The 20660-nt window shown below is 45.1% G+C and overlaps 1 protein-coding gene across 1 annotated transcript; it reads right to left on the bottom strand.

Moving 5' to 3' along the window:
• Positions 1-1675: 1675 nt before the first annotated feature.
• Positions 1676-18708, bottom strand: LOC126457119 (cuticle protein 76-like). The gene is made up of 2 exons (XM_050093178.1): positions 18606-18708; positions 1676-2503 (listed from the first exon to the last, which is right to left on the bottom strand). Exons 1-2 carry the CDS (start codon positions 18615-18617, stop codon positions 2012-2014), a joined length of 504 nt encoding a protein of 167 aa, XP_049949135.1. The 5' UTR covers positions 18618-18708; the 3' UTR covers positions 1676-2011.
• Between the last annotated feature and the right edge of the window lie 1952 nt (positions 18709-20660).

Here is a 20660-nt window from a genome sequence, read left to right on the forward strand (position 1 = left end):
CTCAGAGTAGCACTTGCAACATACGTCCTCAACTATTTGGTGTATGTATTGCAATCTCTGTCTTCCTCTAAAGCTTTGTCCTTTACAGCGCCCTGTAGTACCACGGAAGTCATTCCCTCATATCGTAACGGATGTCCTATCATCCTGTCCGTTCACCTTGTCAGTGTTTTCCACATATTCCTTTCCTCTCCGATTCTGCGCAGAACATCCTCATTCCTTACGTTATCAACCACCTAATTTTAAACATTCGTCTGTAGCACCACATCCCAAATGCTTCGATTCTCTTCTGTTTTGGTTTTCTCACAGTCCGTGTTTCACTACCACACAATGCTATACCCCAGACGTACATTCTCAGAAATTTCTTCGTCAAATTAAGGCCTATGTTTGATACTAGTAGACTTCTCTTGCCCAGGAATTACATAAACATTATCTGTGACACTTCAAATGTAAACTCTTGAAACAAATGATTCCAGTTTCTTTAGCGAGACATCTTGTCTCCCTCACTCTCTTTTGTCTTAGCTTCCGACGTAGACGCACGCTTTGATAGAAGGTGAGGTAATTTTAATGTCTGCATATTAAATGTGAGTATATCACTTAAACTCTACAACGTTCTTATTTATATTCAATTACTACATTTACCCTGTCCTAACCTGGGTTTATCTGTTTCAGTAACAATTAACGACTAGGCTATGTGGAAGTTTTGATAAGGTGAAGCAACCGATCGGCCGCCACTGTAGCAGCCTTTATGTAAATTTGCATGATCAATCATAGAACCTGTTTTCATTACTTTTTAAATTTCTTAAAAATGAACACGCTACCATTTTACTGCATTGTTGTTTATTTAATTACGACACAGATTTCGGCCTTTTATGCCATTTTCAAGTAGGGAGCGAAAGGTTTTCCTAATTTTATGCCCAATTTTGAGTTTACGTTTTGCAATGTACTGTACATTAATGACATAAACTCAGTCAGTTGAAAATGGCATAAAATACCGAAACCTGGGTCGTAATTAAATAAACAACAATACAGTCAAATGGCGGTGAGTTCATTCAAAAATTATTGTATGACTGTTGCTCAGCAACATCAAAAACTGTTTACTGCCTTAGTTATATTCTCATTATTTAAGAAGTCCGACTACGATTTGTTGTACCCGTTTATAAGCACTCAAGAACTGGTGATTCAAACCTTTAGTACCGATATGCACGGCCCAGCATCATCCTATTAATGACTATCCACGAAGACCAGTTACACCAATTTTAGAATAAAAGTTTTATTCATTTCAATTTCTTTATCAGAACGTATCATATTCCTTGTAATACTGCTGCTGTCATCAGTTCCATTAATAAACATTTTAATGATTTGAAACAGAAACTGGCTTATTATAAGTGTCATGTTATTTTTGATGGAGTAATTTATATTTTGGATGCTTTTCTTTTCAAATTGTGACCACTCTGGACGTGCGTGTAGCAAATTAGGAACTCTAGATATTTTCGTCTGCTAGTGTCTAAAACTTCCTAATCATTCTGCACGAGTGTGTTAAAGTGCCTGATGTGAGAAACAACCTTGTTAATCCAGCGGTGCTTTTGGTCACAAGTGCTCGAGAATTGTATAAACTGTTTCATTTTAACAACCATTTCGATTAAAATAATTTCACACTTTCATATAAAACACAGTGTTTTAAATTTTAAATGATTTATTGAAGTCACATGGTTGATAATACACAACAAGTGCATTTAATGGCTGGATAGAATGGTGTGCAAATGACAGAACATTTTTCAGTCCTTGATACGCTGTAAGACTGGCATATCCAGTGCAGATCTAGGAAGGTGTAGGAAATAACGTCGAGAAAAGTTTGGGAAGGAAAACAAAACGTACTAAAGGACGTAGGAGAATATTAAGATGATGAGAGAAGAACTAGGAAGGAAAATGGGAAGAATGGACGAGAATATTGGGGAGAAATAGAGAACGGATCCAAGGACGGATGATAGATTTATGTTGATGGAATGGGTGCTCAATAAGTGTAGGCAGCGTGCAGGCCGCTGTAGGTCAGATGGGCGACGGCAGGGGCGGCAGAGTAGGCCACTCCCAGCAGGCCGTGGGCTGCGACGGCGGGGGCGGCGTAGGCGGCGCGGGCGTAGCCCAGGGCGGGGGCGTAGGCGGCGCGGGCGTAGCCGTATGCGGGGGCGGCGTAGGCTGCGGGGGCGGCGTAGGCCACGGGGGCGGCGGCGTAGGCGGCGGGGGCGGCGTACACGGCGTTGTTGGTGACGCGGATGTCAGACTTGCTGACGCTGGAGTAGGGCGTGTCGACGGTCTTGGAGTAGGTGGACACCTGTCCCAGGTTGCCGTAGCTCCTCAGGATGTTGGAGTGCTGGGAGGTGATGGCCGCGGGGGCGACGGCGTGGGCGCCGTAGGCGGCGTAGGCGGGGGCGGCGCCGTAGGCAATTGCGGGGGCGCCCAGGTAGCCGGCGCGGGCCACGGCCAGGACGGCGGCGAAGACTGCGAGCTGTGGACAACCATTGGAAACGCGCATGTAGAGACCGGGTGACACATCCGCCGTTTGAACAACTAATATCGTAACATACGGGTGACATTACCGCCGCCACTACTGATGAAATGGTATTCTGGAGAAGCATAAACTCCTGTTATCGCAACAATATCGATAATGACTGGGGTCCCACAATCTCGTGCCTCTACCGGCGAACTCTGTGAACCAGTGATTGGAAGTAACTCCGATCGAGGATTTGGAGATATATCCATACACAGCAGAGCCCCGACCTTCCAGAGACCGATGGCTCCCATTCAACTGACGTAAGATTCAGAGTTTGTCATAACTGTGGTGGATTTTTTAGTTGTAGTTCACACAGACTAAGGTGGAGAAGTAAACAGGCCATGTATTGTCGCACGAATCACTTTAACGTATGAGTGGAGCGGTTCAGAAAGCCAAACGGTATCGAAATTAGAATGCTGGGCAATGTGGGTAGATATAAAAAGCGAGCCACCTGTTTTTTGGAAACAATTCTTAATTCAGTACTGTATGAGAAGTCACTTAAGTTGTTTCTTTTTAGACACTCAGGTGACATCCAATGAACTATTCGGGCTAGTGAATTGGAGATAAATTGGGAAGCAGTAGAAGTTCAAACAAACAGTAACAGTTTCTGTTATTGACAGAATAATGTGTTAATCCTGACCAAAGCACAAAAACGGACAAGTAGTATTGTCCCATGAGGCAGAGAAGAGGAAGATAGAGCAATTAAAATAATTGAATACCCAACGAGCTGTAACACTGGTATTGTTATCTGTCTCATGTCGTCCATCATAGATCTGAGATGCCAACTTTCATCTCAAAAACTGACGATCGCCAGCCGTGCATTGAGAGTCCACGTGGTCGCCATCACAGGGCCTAACATGTTCAGAATGTAATGTTCCGACCGACCGTGGAGTGTGGGCACCAAAAGAGACAAACTCTCGCTGTTTTCGTTGGGGCATACGAGTCAAATCTAGAGTACTGTTTGTGAAGTATTCATCACCGTACGCAACTAAATACAGGGGCGCACTTAGAATACCTCAGACCAAGTGCTCTGAAATGTACTATACTATCATTAATTCCCTTTCAAAAAATATGAAATAAAATGCCTTTGTTTTTAGGGTACTGTACCTCAATCGGTACAAACGGAACCTTTACAACATCACTTCGTTATCTGTCTCTCTGTCCGTCGGTCTGTGCGACTGTTCAAAATCCTTATTCTCAGGAATGGGTCGACATATCAAGTTGAAATTTATACCATGTATTAAGGTGTACAGACCCTTAGCGATGTAAAAAATCGAACCTTCTAAGCCAGTGAAATCAAAAGATACTGCCATTCACTTATTTTGCTATTCGCAAACGCAACCATCAAAATCTGCTGGGTACCTCCCCTTTCCTAGATCCTGAAATTTTCCAAGCAGCAAGGTTTCGCACTAAAAGCAAAGGAAAAAGTCCAGAAATTGTTAATTTCTAATTATAGCACTAGAAAAAAATTTCTCGATTGTCGTCAGACTGTAGTCTGTGCGCAGGTCTGTTAATACCGTTCTTCTCAGAAACGGGTAGACGTGTGAAGTTGACATTTATTAACATAATAAAGGCTATGGTCCTTTGGCCGTATAACAAACGTTAGTTTCTGAGTCAATGCAATAAAAAGATTTATGTCACATGTTTTAATACTCGCCAACTCACTCATTAAAACTTATAGGGTACTTTCCCATTGACGTATAATCATGAAATTTGGCAAGAAGTAAGGTTTCACAGTGCAAGTAAAGGAAAACAATAAGAAAATTGTTAATTTGTATGTATATCGCATTAAAAATATATTTGTTGTTATTCATTATCCGATTTCAAACTTGAAATTATAGCATTCTCGAGAGTCATGGAATGCCTGGGTAACAATGTCGTTAACAGGCAAACATCATCGAGATCCTCGATTCCCGGAATGGATGAAGTGTCTGTATACATAACTAAGTTTGTACAGAACGCTTAGTGCGCGAGTCTTAATCACAACTGGGCAATTTTTGAAAATATCTGTGATTCCTTATTAGTTGTTTTTCCTACGTATTACATGTTCCCATCGTTACAAATTTTATTGTTGTAAGTTAATCTTCAGTGGTCTTATGATGAACAATATGAATTGTCACAACGTGAATGGCGCCCACAGTAGAACACCAAGAGATGTTGTCACCACAGTACGTGGTATGTAAAAATAAACTTGTTTTATTGGTACGCCCTGACTAGAAAGCAACAATAGCCATCCCACAGCGCATTTTTTAAATTATTATTATTCGTGACACTTTCATCTCTTTATCGTCGACATATCTCAGAAAACACAAATCTGACAGGAGGCAGAATAAACAGATTTTGAATTACATGTTTTTGATGCTGTCTGACCTAAATTTGTGGTGTCACCGCCAAACACCACACTTGCTAGGTGGTAGCCTTTAAATCAACCGCGGGACCGTTAGTATACGTCAGACCCGCGTGTCGCCACTATCAGTGATTGCAGACCGAGCGCCGCCACACGGCAGGTCTAGTCTAGAGAGACTTCCTAGCACTCGCCCCAGTTGTACAGCCGACTTTGCTAGCGATGGTTCACTGACTACTTACGCTCTCATTTGCCGAGACGACAGTTTAGCATAGGCCTCAGCTACGTCATTTGCTACGACCTAGGTAGGCGCCATATTCAGTTACTACGTCTTCTGAACAGATAATATTGTGACTCATGTACCGTCAAGAGCGACGTTCATCATTAATGGATTAAAGTTAAGTATCAAACTACTTCCGTCCGCTTTCTAAATTCTAATTCCTTGTCATGTTCCAGACCTCACGTCGGTATAGTTCTTCCCTCCTCACGCCAGCCTGCGTGAGCTAAAACGCGTGCATTTCGGCCTCCTCTAGTAACACGGTGTTGGCTCTTCTGCCAACTACAACAAAATTTATACTTGGTTTTCACATGTAATTGTAACATTTACGGCATAAATAATCAGGGATATTGATTAGTATCTTAAATATAAACGGAAGTGTACTACTTAGCGGTGATAAATGTATGCTTTGGCTATTAACACACGAACAACAAACTTCACTTAATGTGGTTGGCTAGCAATACACGTGATTCCTTTTTTTCGAGTGCTAGAACACAATATGCATCAAATCTAGTAAAGAGACCGCGTACATTAGGTCTGTTCGTCTGCTGCTGGTGTACTGTTGCGCAGTATGGGATCTTTACCAAATAGGATGACGGAGGGCACGGAAAAAGTTCAACAAAGGGCTGCTCGTTTCGTATGATCGCGAAATAGGAAGTGTCACTGGTATAAGAAGTGAGTTGCGATGGCAGTCATTTCAACGAAAACGTTTCTCGATGGGGCGATATGACTGAATCCCGAGTTTTCTCTCCCATATGCCAGAATATTTTTTGACTACCACCTAGGCCTCAACGAGACCATCGGATGAAAATACAGAAATCAAAGCTGTCACGAAAAGATTTGGTTTCATTTTCCTCGCGTGCTGTTGGAGGATGTCACGGCCGAGAAATAGTCTGAAAGAAGGTTTATGAACGCTTTCTAAATTTCTGAAGAGCGAAATTGTGGTGTAATTGTACAGACGTAGATGTGGATGCAGAGGTAGATGAATAGCGACGGAGCAGATGACAACTTTATAGCCAGCCGCGTGGGGACAGAATGACGGAGTACGTTCCCCAGTAGGCGCCGCAAAGGGCGCGCATTGCGTTGCGTTGCGCCACTGTGTTTTGTGTCCCTATTAACAGGCGTGCCGTGCCTGGGATGAGAGGCGGGGCCGGGGTTGCGACAGCGCGCCTCGGTGCTCCACATGCTACAACACAGCGGCTGGGTGGCTGGCGGGCCTCTTGCAGCTACACGGCTCTCCCCGCTGACGATGAAGGCGACGCAGTTGTCGCAACAGCTGTCGCCCCCCTCCCTCCCCCCTCCTACTCACGATGTGGCCGCCCACCGTACACGGCTAATCCCTTTATAGCTTACGGCGTTCTCGGGTTGCCACCTGGTCCATCGATCAGTCCAGCACCCCCCCCCCCCCCCCCCCAATACTCGCCGCGAGCTCTGCCTCATAAAATAAGCAAGGAGGTGTAATTCTAAACTACGACTCGCATGCCTATCTTTGTATACAGGCTGTAACAGTGCGAATATTTCTGTTGGTGACTGAGGACGGTGTACTGAAGAGTATCACATCAGTATTGGCCCACGCAGCATTCTGCCTGCCCACACCGTAGCACCTGGACCACCAAACCGGTGCTGTACGACAATTTCACTGCGTAAATTATGTGCTACTACGTCTATGGAAATGGAAGAGGGTGTAGATGAAAATGAATTGGGAGATATGATACTGCGTGAAGAGTTTGACAGAGCACTGAAAGACCTGAGTCGAAACAAGGCCCCCGGAGTAGACAATATTCCATTGGAACTACTGACGGCCGTGGGAGAGCCAGTCCTGACAAATCTCTACCATCTGGTGAGCAAGATGTATGAAACAGGCGAAATACCCTCAGACTTCAAGAAGAATATAATAATTCCAATCCCGAAGAAAGCAGGTGTTGACAGATGTGAAAATTACCGAACTATCAGCTTAATAAGTCACAGCTGCAAAATACTAACACGAATTCTTTACAGACGAATGGAAAAACTAGTAGAATCCAACCTCGGGGAAGATCAGTTTGGATTCCGTAGAAACGCTGGAACACGTGAGGCAATACTGACCTTACGACTTATCTTAGAAGAAAGATTAAGGAAAGGCAAACCTACGTTTCTAGCATTTGTAGACTTAGAGAAAGCTTTTGACAATGTTGACTGGAATTCTCTCTTTCAAATTCTAAAGGTGGCAGGGGTAAAATACAGGGAGCGAAAGGCTATTTACAATTTGTACAGAAACCAGATGGCAGTTATAAGAGTCGAGGGACATGAAAGGGAAGCAGTGGTTGGGAAGGGAGTAAGACAGGGTTGTAGCCTCTCCCCGATGTTGTTCAATCTGTATATTGAGCAAGCAGTAAAGGAAACAAAAGAAAAATTCGGAGTAGGTATTAAAATTCATGGAGAAGAAATAAAAACTTTGAGGTTCGCCGATGACATTGTAATTCTGTCAGAGACAGCAAAGGACTTGGAAGAGCAGTTGAATGGAATGGACAGTGTCTTGAAAGGAGGATATAAGATGAACATCAACAAAAGCAAAACAAGGATAATGGAATGTAGTCTAATTAAGTCGGGTGATGCTGAGGGAATTAGATTAGGAAATGAGACACTTAAAGTAGTAAAGGAGTTTTGCTATTTGGGGAGCAAAATAACTGATGATGGTCGAAGTAGAGAGGATATAAAATGTAGGCTGGCAATGGCAAGGAAAGCGTTTCTGAAGAAGAGAAATTTGTTAACATCCAGTATAGATTTAAGTGTCAGGAAGTCATTTCTGAAAGTATTCGTATGGAGTGTAGCCATGTATGGAAGTGAAACATGGACGATAAATAGTTTGGACAAGAAGAGAATAGAAGCTTTCGAAATGTGGTGCTACAGAAGAATGCTGAAGATTAGATGGGTAGATCACGTAACTAATGAGGAAGTATTGAATAGGATTGGGGAGAAGAGAAGTTTGTGGCACAACTTGACCAGAAGAAGGGATCGGTTGGTAGGACATGTTCTGAGGCATCAAGGGATCACCAATTTAGTATTGGAGGGCAGCGTGGAGGGTAAAAATCGTAGAGGGAGACCAAGAGATGAATACACTAAGCAGATTCAGAAGGATGTAGGTTGCAGTAGGTACTGGGAGATGAAAAAGCTTGCACAGGATAGAGTAGCATGGAGAGCTGCATCAAACCAGTCTCAGGACTGAAGACCACAACAACAACAACGTCTCGTCATATCTGGTAGGTCCAGTTTAGATGAAAGTCGAAAAACACACTTCAAACCGTTTTCCTGCAGAATACGGCCAATCCTGTTGGAAAAGCATCTTGCGTAACACAAAGAACCACAGATACCACCTCCTTACAGTGCCCTTGTTTGAAATTACTGTTCTTCCTCATGGTTATTGGCTCCTACATTATCTCCGTACTACAAATTGGCGTTCAGTTATTAGCTCACTCCGGCGCACTGAAACGCCGTGTTTTCTATTTACTACGTCGCTATACATCCACATGCAGCTTCTGTAATCTGTAAACTTTGCTTTGATCAAGCACGAGCAGCAGGAGGATCTGCAACGAATTGACGCATGGTGCAGGGAATGGCAATTGAATCTCAATGTAGACAAGTTTAATGTGCTGCGAATACATAGAAAGAAAGATCCTTTCTCATTTAGCTACAATATAGCAGGTCAGCAACTGGAAGCAGTTAATTCCATAACTTATCTGGGAGTGGGCATTAGGAGTGATTTAAAATGGAATGATCATATAAAGTTGATCCTCGGTAAAGCAGATGCCAGACTGAGATTCATTGGAAGAATCCTAAGGAAATGCAATCCGAAAACAAAGGAAGTAGGTTACAGTACGCTTGTCCGCCCACTGCTTGAATACTGCTCAGCAGTGTGGGATCCGTACCTGATAGGGTTGATAGAAGAGATAGAGAAGATCCAACGGAGTGCAGCGCGCTTACAGGATCATTTAGCAATCGCGAAAGCGTCACGGAGATGATACATAAACTCCAGTGGGAGACTCTGCAGGAGAGACGCTCAGTAGCTCGGTAAGGGCTTTTGTTGAAGTTTCGAGTACATACCTTCACCGAGGGGTCTAGCAGTACATTGTTCCCTCCTACGTATACCTCGCGAAGAGACCATGAGGATAAAATCAGAGAGATTAGAGCCCACACAGAGGCATACCGACGATCTTTCTTTCCACGAACAATACGAGACTGGAATAGAAGGGAGAACCGATAGAGGCACTCAAAGTACCCTCCGCCACACACCGTCGGGTGGCTTGCGGAGTATGGATGTAGATGTAGATGTAGATACAGACTAACAATTACAGCCGTTACGAGTCGTATGTTTTTATGTTGGTTTGTACCTCCAAGTACGTGTGGCAACACCAAGCGATTAATGCTGCTATTCCTTTGGGCAGCAGGTCAGGTGTTAAAGTGTGCATGCAAAACAGGTAGTCTATACAGAAAGGCGTAATCCGCTTAGTATAACAGTACGATCGTGCGAAAAACATCAGGTCATACATTTTCGATGCACAGGAAAAACAACCAACCCCCTGACGTGTGTACATATGAAGGTGCAACATATAAAAATATCCGTACTTATACCCGATACAGCCAATATACTGTAAAAGGAAATGACCTGGCTGACTGACTCATCGTCGCCAGCCAAAGCCACTGAGCATATAATTTGGAGAGGGTGTTGATCTTATACTGCAGACATCGTTTAAAAATGGATTTTTCGAAATTCCACCCTTAAGGGGATGAAATAGGTGATGAAAGATTTTTTAAAGTTGTGTCGCTATTAAGACAATTTCGAAGCTAGAACTCCGAAAATTGGTATTTGGTTTCTCACTCCGTATTTTTTTTTTTAAAAAAAGGAAGTGTTTCAGAATTTTTTGAAATTCAGCTCCGAAGAGTGTGAAAGTTTATTTTAAAAAAATAAATCATTATTAAAGAACTAATAAATCATTTTAAAAGCTATATCCATGAAAATTGGTATTTCACTGCCCGATTACAAAACAAATAGCTGTTTCATTGTTTTTGGAAATTTTACCCCTAAGGGGATGAAATAGTGGATGAAAGATTTTTTGAAAATATTTAATTGTGAAAGCATTTTTCAAGCTAAATCTATGAAAATTTATTTTTGTCTTCGCGGTTAGAAATTAAAATATACCTATTCCAGTGTTTTTAGAAATTCAGCCCCTAAGGGGGTGAAATAGGAGATGAAAATTTTTATGGAAGCGTTCCGTTGTACACTGCTTGGAAATAGTTAAGGAACAACTAGCGCTTGCTTCGGGACAACCGAAAATTACTACGGAACACCTGACTAGTTGTAATAAAACGAAATGTGGAATGCGGGACGTGTTAACTACAGCGAAGTCTAAGGTCGAACGCTCTGTTCGCATTCGACAGTACGGTGTTTGATTAACGTTGTCGTGGAACCGATTAGTACGACATTCCGTGTGGAACGGCAGTGTGTCTGCATCACATCATTTGTGTGCTTACCATCGTGGACAAGCCACTGGATGGCTCGAAGCCGGTTAAAGTGTCACTACTGTGACCATAGTAATGGATCTTTCCAAAAGTGTCATCTCGCGGTTAGAAAAGGCAGCTGAAGGTGAAAATGCTATGCGAAAGCATGCCGGTGTTCGCAGATGGACCACCAAACCTCAAGAGGATCGATACGTAGCCGTGGTGCCGAAAAGGAACAGATCAATGCTGACCCTGAAATTGCTGGCGGTACACACGTCTCTGCCACAAACATTTCGCCGTGATTAAATCAGACTGGTCTGTATTCTCGGAACCCTGTTCAATGCGTCCCACTTCAACCACACCATCGTCGAGAAGGAGGTCGTTGGTGTAGGGAGCATGTTGGTTGCGGTCAGCAGCAATGGTCCGGAGTGATAATTCTTCTACGAATGCCGCTTCACTGTGGCAAATTCAAAATGGTTCAAATGGCTCTGAGCACTATGCGACTTAACTTCTGAGGTCATCAGTCGCCTAGAACTTAGAACTAATTAAACCTAACTAACCTAAGGACATCACACACATCCATGCCGAGGCAGGATTCGAACCTGCGACCGTAACGGTCGCTCCGTTCCAGACTGTAGCGCCTAGAACCGCTCGGCCACACCGGCCGGCAGCTAGAACTTGCAGCTACTTATCTACATAGTCGCGCTTAGACATTTGTCGTAGCGTTGTACCAACTTTCTAATACCCTTATCATAGAAGGCAGCTGCCATTGGTTTCGGCCAATTCCCTAAGCTGGTCAAGCTGGTCAACAGCTCGTTGTCTGTGCCAAAATGTTGGCCATTTGCGAATAAAACATTTTTTATTTTCACAGTGGTTGTCATTCCGCGGCCGGTCGGTACTTACTTTCCGAATATCCCTTGAATATAGGGTGTATTACAATTAATGACGTAAACGCATACAGTTGAAAGTACACGACACTAGAAGTAAAAAAGTCTCAGTAAACATATGGTCGAAAAGGCGTACCTTAAGACCTACGAGCAATTCTTCATCTTCGATACTGTGAAGCAAATCTCTTCTACTGCAAGCTCTTTGCTTTCCATATTTTGGGAAGTGGTAGTGTGGACCAAAACAAGACAAGAATGTCCAGTAAAAGTCTGCTCTAAATTGCATACCTTAAGAGCTATGAGCACGTGCTCATCTTCGCTGCTTGGAAACACAACTCTTCTAACGAACAATTGCTCGAAACTTTTAAGGTATGCATTTTAGAGCGAATGTTTACTGGACATTCATTCTTGTTTTGGCACATACTACTACTTCGCAAAATGTGGAAAGCAAAATAGAAGAATTTGCTTCACAGTATCGAAGATGAAAAATTGCTCGTAGCTCTTAAGGTACGCATTTTCGACCCTATGTTTACTGAGACTTTTTTGCTTCTAGTATCATGTACTTGCAGCTGTATGTGTTTACGTCATTAATTATGACACATCCTGTATTCACAGAGTGATTCAGCTGTCGCTACCTACGGGTTTTATGCAATCCGCAACGCTTTCGGATACAACAAGCAAGATTTTCGTATTCTCTCCTTCATTACTTATAATCTTAGCCTAAAGAAAAAATTTTACAGGACTTTTTTGTAGGAAATTTAATGTAGTTAAATTTTGTAGTGAGACACGTTTTCGCTAGAGACAGTAGTTTTCGAATTATCCAAGAAAAACGTGCAAAGTGACCTTCAAATGTGTTTTTCTTGAATAACTCGAAAACCGTGGCCACGAGCGTATACGTATCCCAGCACAAAATTTAACTACATTGAATTTCCTTTAAAAAAGTCCTGCTCATTTCTTCTGTGATACTAACAGTTTGGGCGTAGCGAGCGAGAGAATACTAAAATTTTTTTGAATGAGTTGCAGATTCCATCAAAGGCGTAAACAGGGACAGCTGAATCAGCCGGTATCCTGAAAACAGTAACGCCCCTACATCACACCCTTGGGGTACTACCGAAACTGCTTTAAATCTGCAATATATGCTAGCATTACTTGAGACCCAAGGCAGAGAACGAAGTTACAGCAGTTTGTTGCAGGATATGTAGATTAGAGCTACAGCTTCCATTCAACTACATCATAAAAAAGAGAGTTTAAAATATAGGAAAGAGTTACACATAGGAAACCTGTTTTAGCAATATTGTCTGCAGCAGCAAATGAGGTCTACAAATGTTACACTGGGGTACGAAAAGACTGCACATAAACGGCTCTTACGTGTACCGCCTTCAGCAGGTAGTTTACATCGCTTTATTTGCTATGGGTGCACATGGATGTAGAAACTGAACAAAGTTAATATACACTCCTGGAAATTGAAATAAGAACACCGTGAATTCATTGTCCCAGGAAGGGGAAACTTTATTGACACATTCCTGAGGTCAGATACATCACATGATCACACTGACAGAACCACAGGCACATAGACACAGGCAACAGAGCATGCACAATGTCGGCACTAGTACAGTGTATATCAACCTTTCGCAGCAATGCAGGCTGCTATTCTCCCATGGAGACGATCGTAGAGATGCTGGATGTAGTCCTGTGGAACGGCTTGCCATGCCATTTCCACCTGGCGCCTCAGTTGGACCAGCGTTCGTGCTGGACGTGCAGACCGCGTGAGACGACGCTTCATCCAGTCCCAAACATGCTCAATGGGGGACAGATCCGGAGATCTTGCTGGCCAGGGTAGTTGACTTACACCTTCTAGAGCACGTTGGGTGGCACGGGATACATGCGGACGTGCATTGTCCTGTTGGAACAGCAAGTTCCCTTGCCGGTCTAGGAATGGTAGAACGATGGGTTCGATGACGGTTTGGATGTACCGTGCCCTATTCAGTGTCCCCTCGACGATCACCAGTGGTGTACGGCCAGTGTAGGAGATCGCTCCCCACACCATGATGCCGGGTGTTGGCCCTGTGTGTCTCGGTCGTATGCAGTCCTGATTGTGGCGCTCACCTGCACGGCGCCAAACACGCATACGACCATCATTGGCACCAAGGCAGAAGCGACACTCATCGCTGAAGACGACACGTCTCCATTCGTCCCTCCATTCACGCCTGTCGCGACACCACTGGAGGCGGGCTGCACGATGTTGGGGCGTGAGCGGAAGACGGCCTAACGGAGTGCGGGACCGTAGCCCAGCTTCATGGAGACGGTTGCGAATGGTCCTCGCCGATACCCCAGGAGCAACAGTGTCCCTAATTTGCTGGGAAGTGGCGGTGCGGTCCCCTATGGCACTGCGTAGGATCCTACGGTCTTGGCGTGCATCCGTGCGTCGCTGCGGTCCGGTCCCAGGTCGACGGGCACGTGCACCTTCCGCCGACCACTGGCGACAACATCGATGTACTGTGGAGACCTCACGCCCCACGTGTTGAGCAATTCGGCGGTACGTCCACCCGGCCTCCCGCATGCCCACTATACGCCCTCGCTCAAAGTCTGTCAACTGCACATACGGTTCACGTCCACGCTGTCGCGGCATGCTACCAGTGTTAAAGACTGCGATGGAGCTCCGTATGCCACGGCAATCTGGCTGACACTGACGGCGGCGGTGCACAAATGCTGCGCAGCTAGCGCCATTCGACGGCCAACACCGCGGTTCCTGGTGTGTCCGCTGTGCCGTGCGTGTGATCATTGCTTGTACAGCCCTCTCGCAGTGTCCGGAGCAAGTATGGTGGGTCTGACACACCGGTGTCAATGCGTTCTTTTTTCCATTTCCAGGAGTGTAGCAGTCGGCCTGAAGATTTATTGCGCTGACCAAATAAATGAATGATCAGTGTGGTTTTAGGAAATTAGAGAAGATGAAGAAGAGTTGTATACTTAGGGCAATTAGGAACAACAATCCGATGGACAAAGTATTAATCAGACAATAAAAGTGGATTTTGAGTTCAATTGGGAAACTGAATGCTACATTCGGATGGCAGTGTATAACCAGTGTATAAGGCCAGTTCTAACTTACGGATGTGAATCGCAGACTGCTCAGCGGGCAATGGAATACACATTCGGCATAAAGCTGCGCGGGGTAGCCGCACGGTCTAGGGCTCCTTGCCACGCGCGGTTCCCACCGTCGAAGGTTCGAGTCCTCCCTCGGGCATGGGTGTGTGTGTTGTCCCTAGCGAAAGTTGGAGAGAGAAAGGGTTGTTTGGGGAAGGAGACCAGACAGCGAGGTCATCGGTCTCATCGGATTAGGGAAGGATGGAGAAGGAAGTCGCCCGCATCCCGTGGCCGTGCGGTAGCGTTCTCGCTTCCCACGCCCGGGTTCCCGGGTTCGATTCCCGGCGGGGTCAGGGATTTTCTCTGCCTCGTGATGGCTGGGTGTTGTGTGCTGTCCTTAGGTTAGTTAGGTTTAATTAGTTCTAAGTTCTAGGGGACTGATGACCATAGATGTTAAGTCCCATAGTGCTCAGAGCCATTTGAACCATTTTTAGAAGGAAGTCGGCCGTGCCCTTTCAAAGGAACCATCCCGGAATTTGCCTGGAGCGATTTAGGGAAATCACGGAAAACCTAAATCAGGATGGCCGGACGCGGGATTGAGCCGTCGTCCTCCCGAATGCGAGTCCAGTGTCTAGCCACTGCGCCACCTCTCTCGGTAGTTTAAGTTATATTAAGTAGTGTGTAAGCCTAGGTACAGACGACATCAGCAGTTTGGTCCCATAGGAACTTACCAGAAATTTCCAGTTTTTTTTCGGCATAAGAAGAAAGGGCGGAAACACCATACAAATCGACAAGAGAAGATACAGCGATTCAGGATATGAGCAACTCTCATGCAATTGTAACAGAGATGCACTGTACTTACAATGAGACGCAGTAATGGGAGGTAGACAAAGGAGATTCTGTGTTGGGTAAGGTCGTGGTCAGACTTAGAGGAAAATCCAACGTTAGAGGGATTGACGACATGAACAAAGATGATAGATTCGGATGCAAAAATTTGACGATCGAAATGGACGAAAAATGTGGAGAAGGCCTGTCTCCAAAACGTTGTGTTGTAGGTGATGATAATATCGCCAGTATGTAACCTCAGGCGACACAAAGAAGGACGTCACATCGTAAAATGTCAAGCTGAACAGTCTCAGCAATGTCGAATTGCTACACTGGTAAGTCGGGAGACTGGGGCACGCACATGTAGTGGACCGAGACTGCGTCCGTGACGACGGCACTCTACATTGGCGGATGGGAAGGGATCATGTAGCGTTGGAAACACGTACACGGTTCCTACCCAGCGGTGGGGTACGATGAGAACTGATTTTAGTGAAAAAGGGAGACTATTTTGCCTCCAACGGTTTAGTGTGAGGACATTTTCATAATTCATGTGGGTGAAAACTGAAGCCGGCCGCGGTGGTCTAACGGTTCTAGGCGCTCAGTCCGGAACCGCGCGACTGCTACGGTCGCAGGTTCGAATCCTGCCTCGGGCATGGATGTGTGTGATGTCCTTAGGTTAGTTAGGTTTAAGTAGTTCTAAGTGATAGGGGACTGATGACCACAGATGTTGAGTCCCATAGTGCTCAGAGCCATTTGAACCATTTGAAAACTGAATTACGATATCTTATAACGGTTCCGGAAATATTCGAGGTGAACAACTTAGCTGAATTGGCCGTACTGACGCCAAGAGAGAAGTCTACGTTCAAGATGTGACTCTTGAGGCTATCCCAGCGGATCTGTTCAATGCGAGGCACTCTGGTCTGGCACCGGATTGTGTTCCGTAAATCCCACAATATGTCTTCTAGGCAGCTGCTGGACAGGTGATGGTACTACTGACTGCTGGTAAGTGACAGCTGCCAGTAGCCACACTGAGACGGTCTTATTCACATGAGATGTCTATAGCAAACCCGTACCAGAAGAGTGGAAATGTTATTCGAACAAATACTGCGACATTCATGAAAACTTAACATGGCGCTAGTAAGGTACCCCTTCATTTGAAGTCGCATTTTTTTTTTTTTTTTTTTTGCATTTTCCAGTTTTACAGATTTTTATCGCGTCTCCAGATACCGTGTAACATTCAGTGAGTAAAGCGGTACTGTAGAACTCACAGTCGGGAATAAGATTTCAGTTTCCATGCTGGCTGAAGGAGACTTTGGACCATATAGCGTTGCCAGTGGATGGTCGTATGAGGAGCTGCGGCTAGATGTTAGAACACGTGTTAACGTCAGCAGCGAGTTACGTGGGAAAATGACATTTATTCTGGCGCAAAGCAAGTAAAACAGCTTAATAAATATTTGCTAATAAAACTCGCTTTTTTTCAATACATATGTTAGGAGAAGCCTACTGCTCATAAGTACTTTCTTACAACAATGTTACAACGCCAGAAATCGATCACGTTCATAAATAAATGAATAACATTTAAGCCAATAAAAATGTACGAACGGCTACGAAATATCACGAACGGAAGTGCGAGATACAGACTGCGCGCCATAGTCAACACTCGCCGATAGGACACTTTCCAATCTACTTCTGTCGGAAGACCACGAAATTGTTAGTTTTCACCTAATGATTATTAATTGCGTCGATATTACCAGTTCAAAGTGTTTAGTAAATAAATACATTATAAAGGCATCCTTTTTGAGCGGTGTTCCGAATAACCCGCTTCATCACTTAAAATCACAAGAAGTAGAACAGCAGTTCACACGGAACCCAGTGGCTCTGATGCTGCTTCTACGAGAGACATAAATCACGAGAGCTTTTCGGCAAAACAGGTGGAAAGAGTCCTACTCGACGACTCACAAACATTGTACACGAATGGATTGTCTTTATCTCCGCAGAATTAGGATGAAAAAGAACGGCCAGTCATACAGTACACCTCATATACCGCCGGCCGGAGTGGCCGTGCGGTTCTAGGCGCTACAGTCTGGAACCGAGCGACCGCTACGGTAGCAGGTTCGAATCCTGCCTCGGGCATGGATGTGTGTGATGTTCTTAGGTTAGTTAGGTTTAATTAGTTCTAAGTTCTAGGCGACTGATGACCTCAGAAGTTAAGTCGCGTAGTGCTCAGAGCCATTTTGAATCACCTCTTATACCATACTCTACGGACTCACTAGCTAAACTGAGATATTTCTGGAGGTTTAGTGCAAGTGGATGGGTTGTTGCAGTGAAGGAGCAGTAAAAGTGAAAAATAGTAGAGGCAAACAAAGATCAGAATATGGGAGAGAGATCATATGGCATTCTGAGTGTAATTGTTACATAGAGAAAGACTAGCACAAGATAGGTCAATATGAAAAAGTCGAGACTTAAAAATAGAGATGGAGCGCGAGATGCAGACGGGACAGCTAATCGACCGTGGTATATTCAAAGGAACCATTCTGGCATCTGTCATAAGATGAAACTTCCTGGCAGATTAAAACTGTGTGCCCGACCGAGACTCGAACTCGGGACCTTTGCCTTTCGCGGGCAAGTGCTCTACCATCTGAGCTACCGAAGCACGACTCACGCTCGGTACTCACAGCTTTACTTCTGCCAGTACCGGACGTGAGTCGTGCTTCGGCAGCTCAGATGGTAGAGCACTTGCCCGCGAAAGGCAAAGGTCCCGAGTTCGAGTCTCGATCGGGCACACAGTTTTAATCTGCCAGGAAGTTTCATATCAGCGCACACTCCGCTGCAGAGTGAAAATCTCATTCTGTCATAAGGTGATTTACGGTACCAACGGAAACTTTGAAAGCTGATTGACTAGTCGGGAATTTGATCTCGGATGTCACCGAATACAAATGCAGTGGCTGAAACACTGTGCCAGATTACTCTTTGAAAAGGAATATAATACTGTGACCCGCCTGAAAACAGCTCCTCCATGCCAGTGGTTACTGCCTATAGTTAACTGGCTGGTTGCATACGACGCTATCGCTCGGGGAAAGTACTGGGGAAAGTACTTTCGAGCAGAGCACGGATCGTAATGGAAAACGCCAGGTAAGTACAATAACTCGCGACTGACTGCCGCCACCTTACCTTGAAGGCCATTGTTGGTTGTGCTGAGTGCGGAACTACTGGTGTCGGTAGCCGGAGCGCGGGCGTTATATAGCAGCGGCGGCTGCCGGGGTGGACACCCCGGGACAACAGCCGGAGAAGTGGACGCACCGGTCCGACGGCTCAACGGGCCGAGCAACGCCCGCACAGCACGAGTCTCAGCGCCCTGCCCTGCCCTGCCGTACATAACACACGACGCTGTTTGCGAAAACCTTGCGACACCTGACTCTACACACACTAGCCATATGCCGTGGACCTGCCGAGCAGTCATCTGTGAAACACTCCGAACTCAAGGCCGCTTCCTGCATATCGGATATTACTAACACTCCGCACTAGTCGATGCATACAAGCGGCGAAATTTACACAGGACTGGCTAGATGCTGTAAGGCGTTTATTTCTTCGTAAACGGACACTTTTTTTTTCACTTGGCGCCCCGATTTTACGACCCACCACCTAATTACTTATGGTGGGTCTTTCTTGACCACTTGGCCGCTGTGACCGGTGTACGGGCCCTGATGTTGCTGAAACTCCCATCAGTTCCCGCATCCGGTCGCATCGTTGCCCGTGTCCCGCCACGTGGAGGCGGGTCATTTTTGCTCATGTGTGTTTATTTACATGTCGTTTTCATTCTTCATTGATAGCTTTGTTAGCATATTTTGTTTTCATTTCTTTCTTTTCTTTAGCAGCTTTCCCAAACCATTTTAACAAAAATTTTACAAAATTAAAGTTGAGATTAGAAGAAGAAAATACAAGCAATAGATTAGTCTGAAGAGGAGGAAAGAAGTTAGGAAAGGAATAATTGATAGTCCCACTTTCTCTGCCTCGTGATGACTGGGTGTTGTGTGATGTCCTTATGCTAGTTAGGTTTAAGTAGTTCTAAGTTCTAGGGGACTGATGACCATCGATGTTAAGTCCCATAGTGCTCAGAGCCATTTGAACCATTTTCTGATAGTCCCACCACCTTGGGGTACTGAGGATGAGCGCCTTGGGATGGTCTTCGAGCCATTGATCCTCAGTCTCCGGACCTAAACCTAGGAAGTTCTGTGCTAATCCATCTTTAACAGGTAATTTCTCGATATGTTACTAAGACGTTATGCTACACTACTGGCCATTAAAATTGCTACACCAAGAAGAAATGCAGATGATAAACGGGTATTCATTGGACAAAAATGTTATACTTGAACTGACATGTGATTACATTTTCACGCAGTTTGGGTGCATAGATCCTGAGAATTCAGAACCCAGAACAACCACCTCTGGCCGTAATAACGGCCTTGATACGCCTGGGCATTGAGTCAAACACGGCTTGGATGGCGTGTACAGGTACAGCTGCCCATACAGCTACGACACGATACCACAGTTCATCAAGAGTAGTGACTGGCGTATTGTTACGAGCCAGTTGCTCGGCCACCACAGACCGGACGTTTTCAATTGGTGAGAGTTCTGGAGAATGTGCTGGCCAGGGCAGCAGTCGAACATTTTCTGTATCCAGAAAGGCCCGTACAGGACCTGCAACATGCGGTCGTGCATTATCGTGCTGAAATGTAGAGTTTCGCAGGGATCGAATGAAGGGTAAAGCCACGGATCCGTAACACATCTGAAATGTAACGTTCACTGTTCAAAGTGCCGTCAATGCGAACAAGAGGTGACCGAGACGTGTAACCAATGGCACCCAATACCATCACGCCGGGTGATACGCCAGTATGGCCATGACGAATACACGCTTCCATTGTGCGTTCACCGCGATGTCGCCAAACACAGATGCGACCATCATAATGCTCTAAACAGATCCTGGATTCATCCGAAAAAATGACGGTCTGCCATTCGTGGACCCAGGTACGTCGTTGAGTACACCATCGGAGGCGCTCCTGTCTGTGATGCAGCGTCAAGGGTAACCGCAGCCATGGTCTCCGAGCTGATAGTCCATGCTGCTGCAAACATCGTCGTACTGTTCGTGCAGATGGTTGTTGTCTTGCAAACGTCCCCATCTGTTGACTCAGGGATCGAGACGTGGCTGCACGATCCGTTACAGCTATG

This window comes from Schistocerca serialis, chromosome 1 (assembly GCF_023864345.2).
Source record: "Schistocerca serialis cubense isolate TAMUIC-IGC-003099 chromosome 1, iqSchSeri2.2, whole genome shotgun sequence".
NCBI lineage: Eukaryota > Metazoa > Arthropoda > Insecta > Orthoptera > Acrididae > Schistocerca > Schistocerca serialis.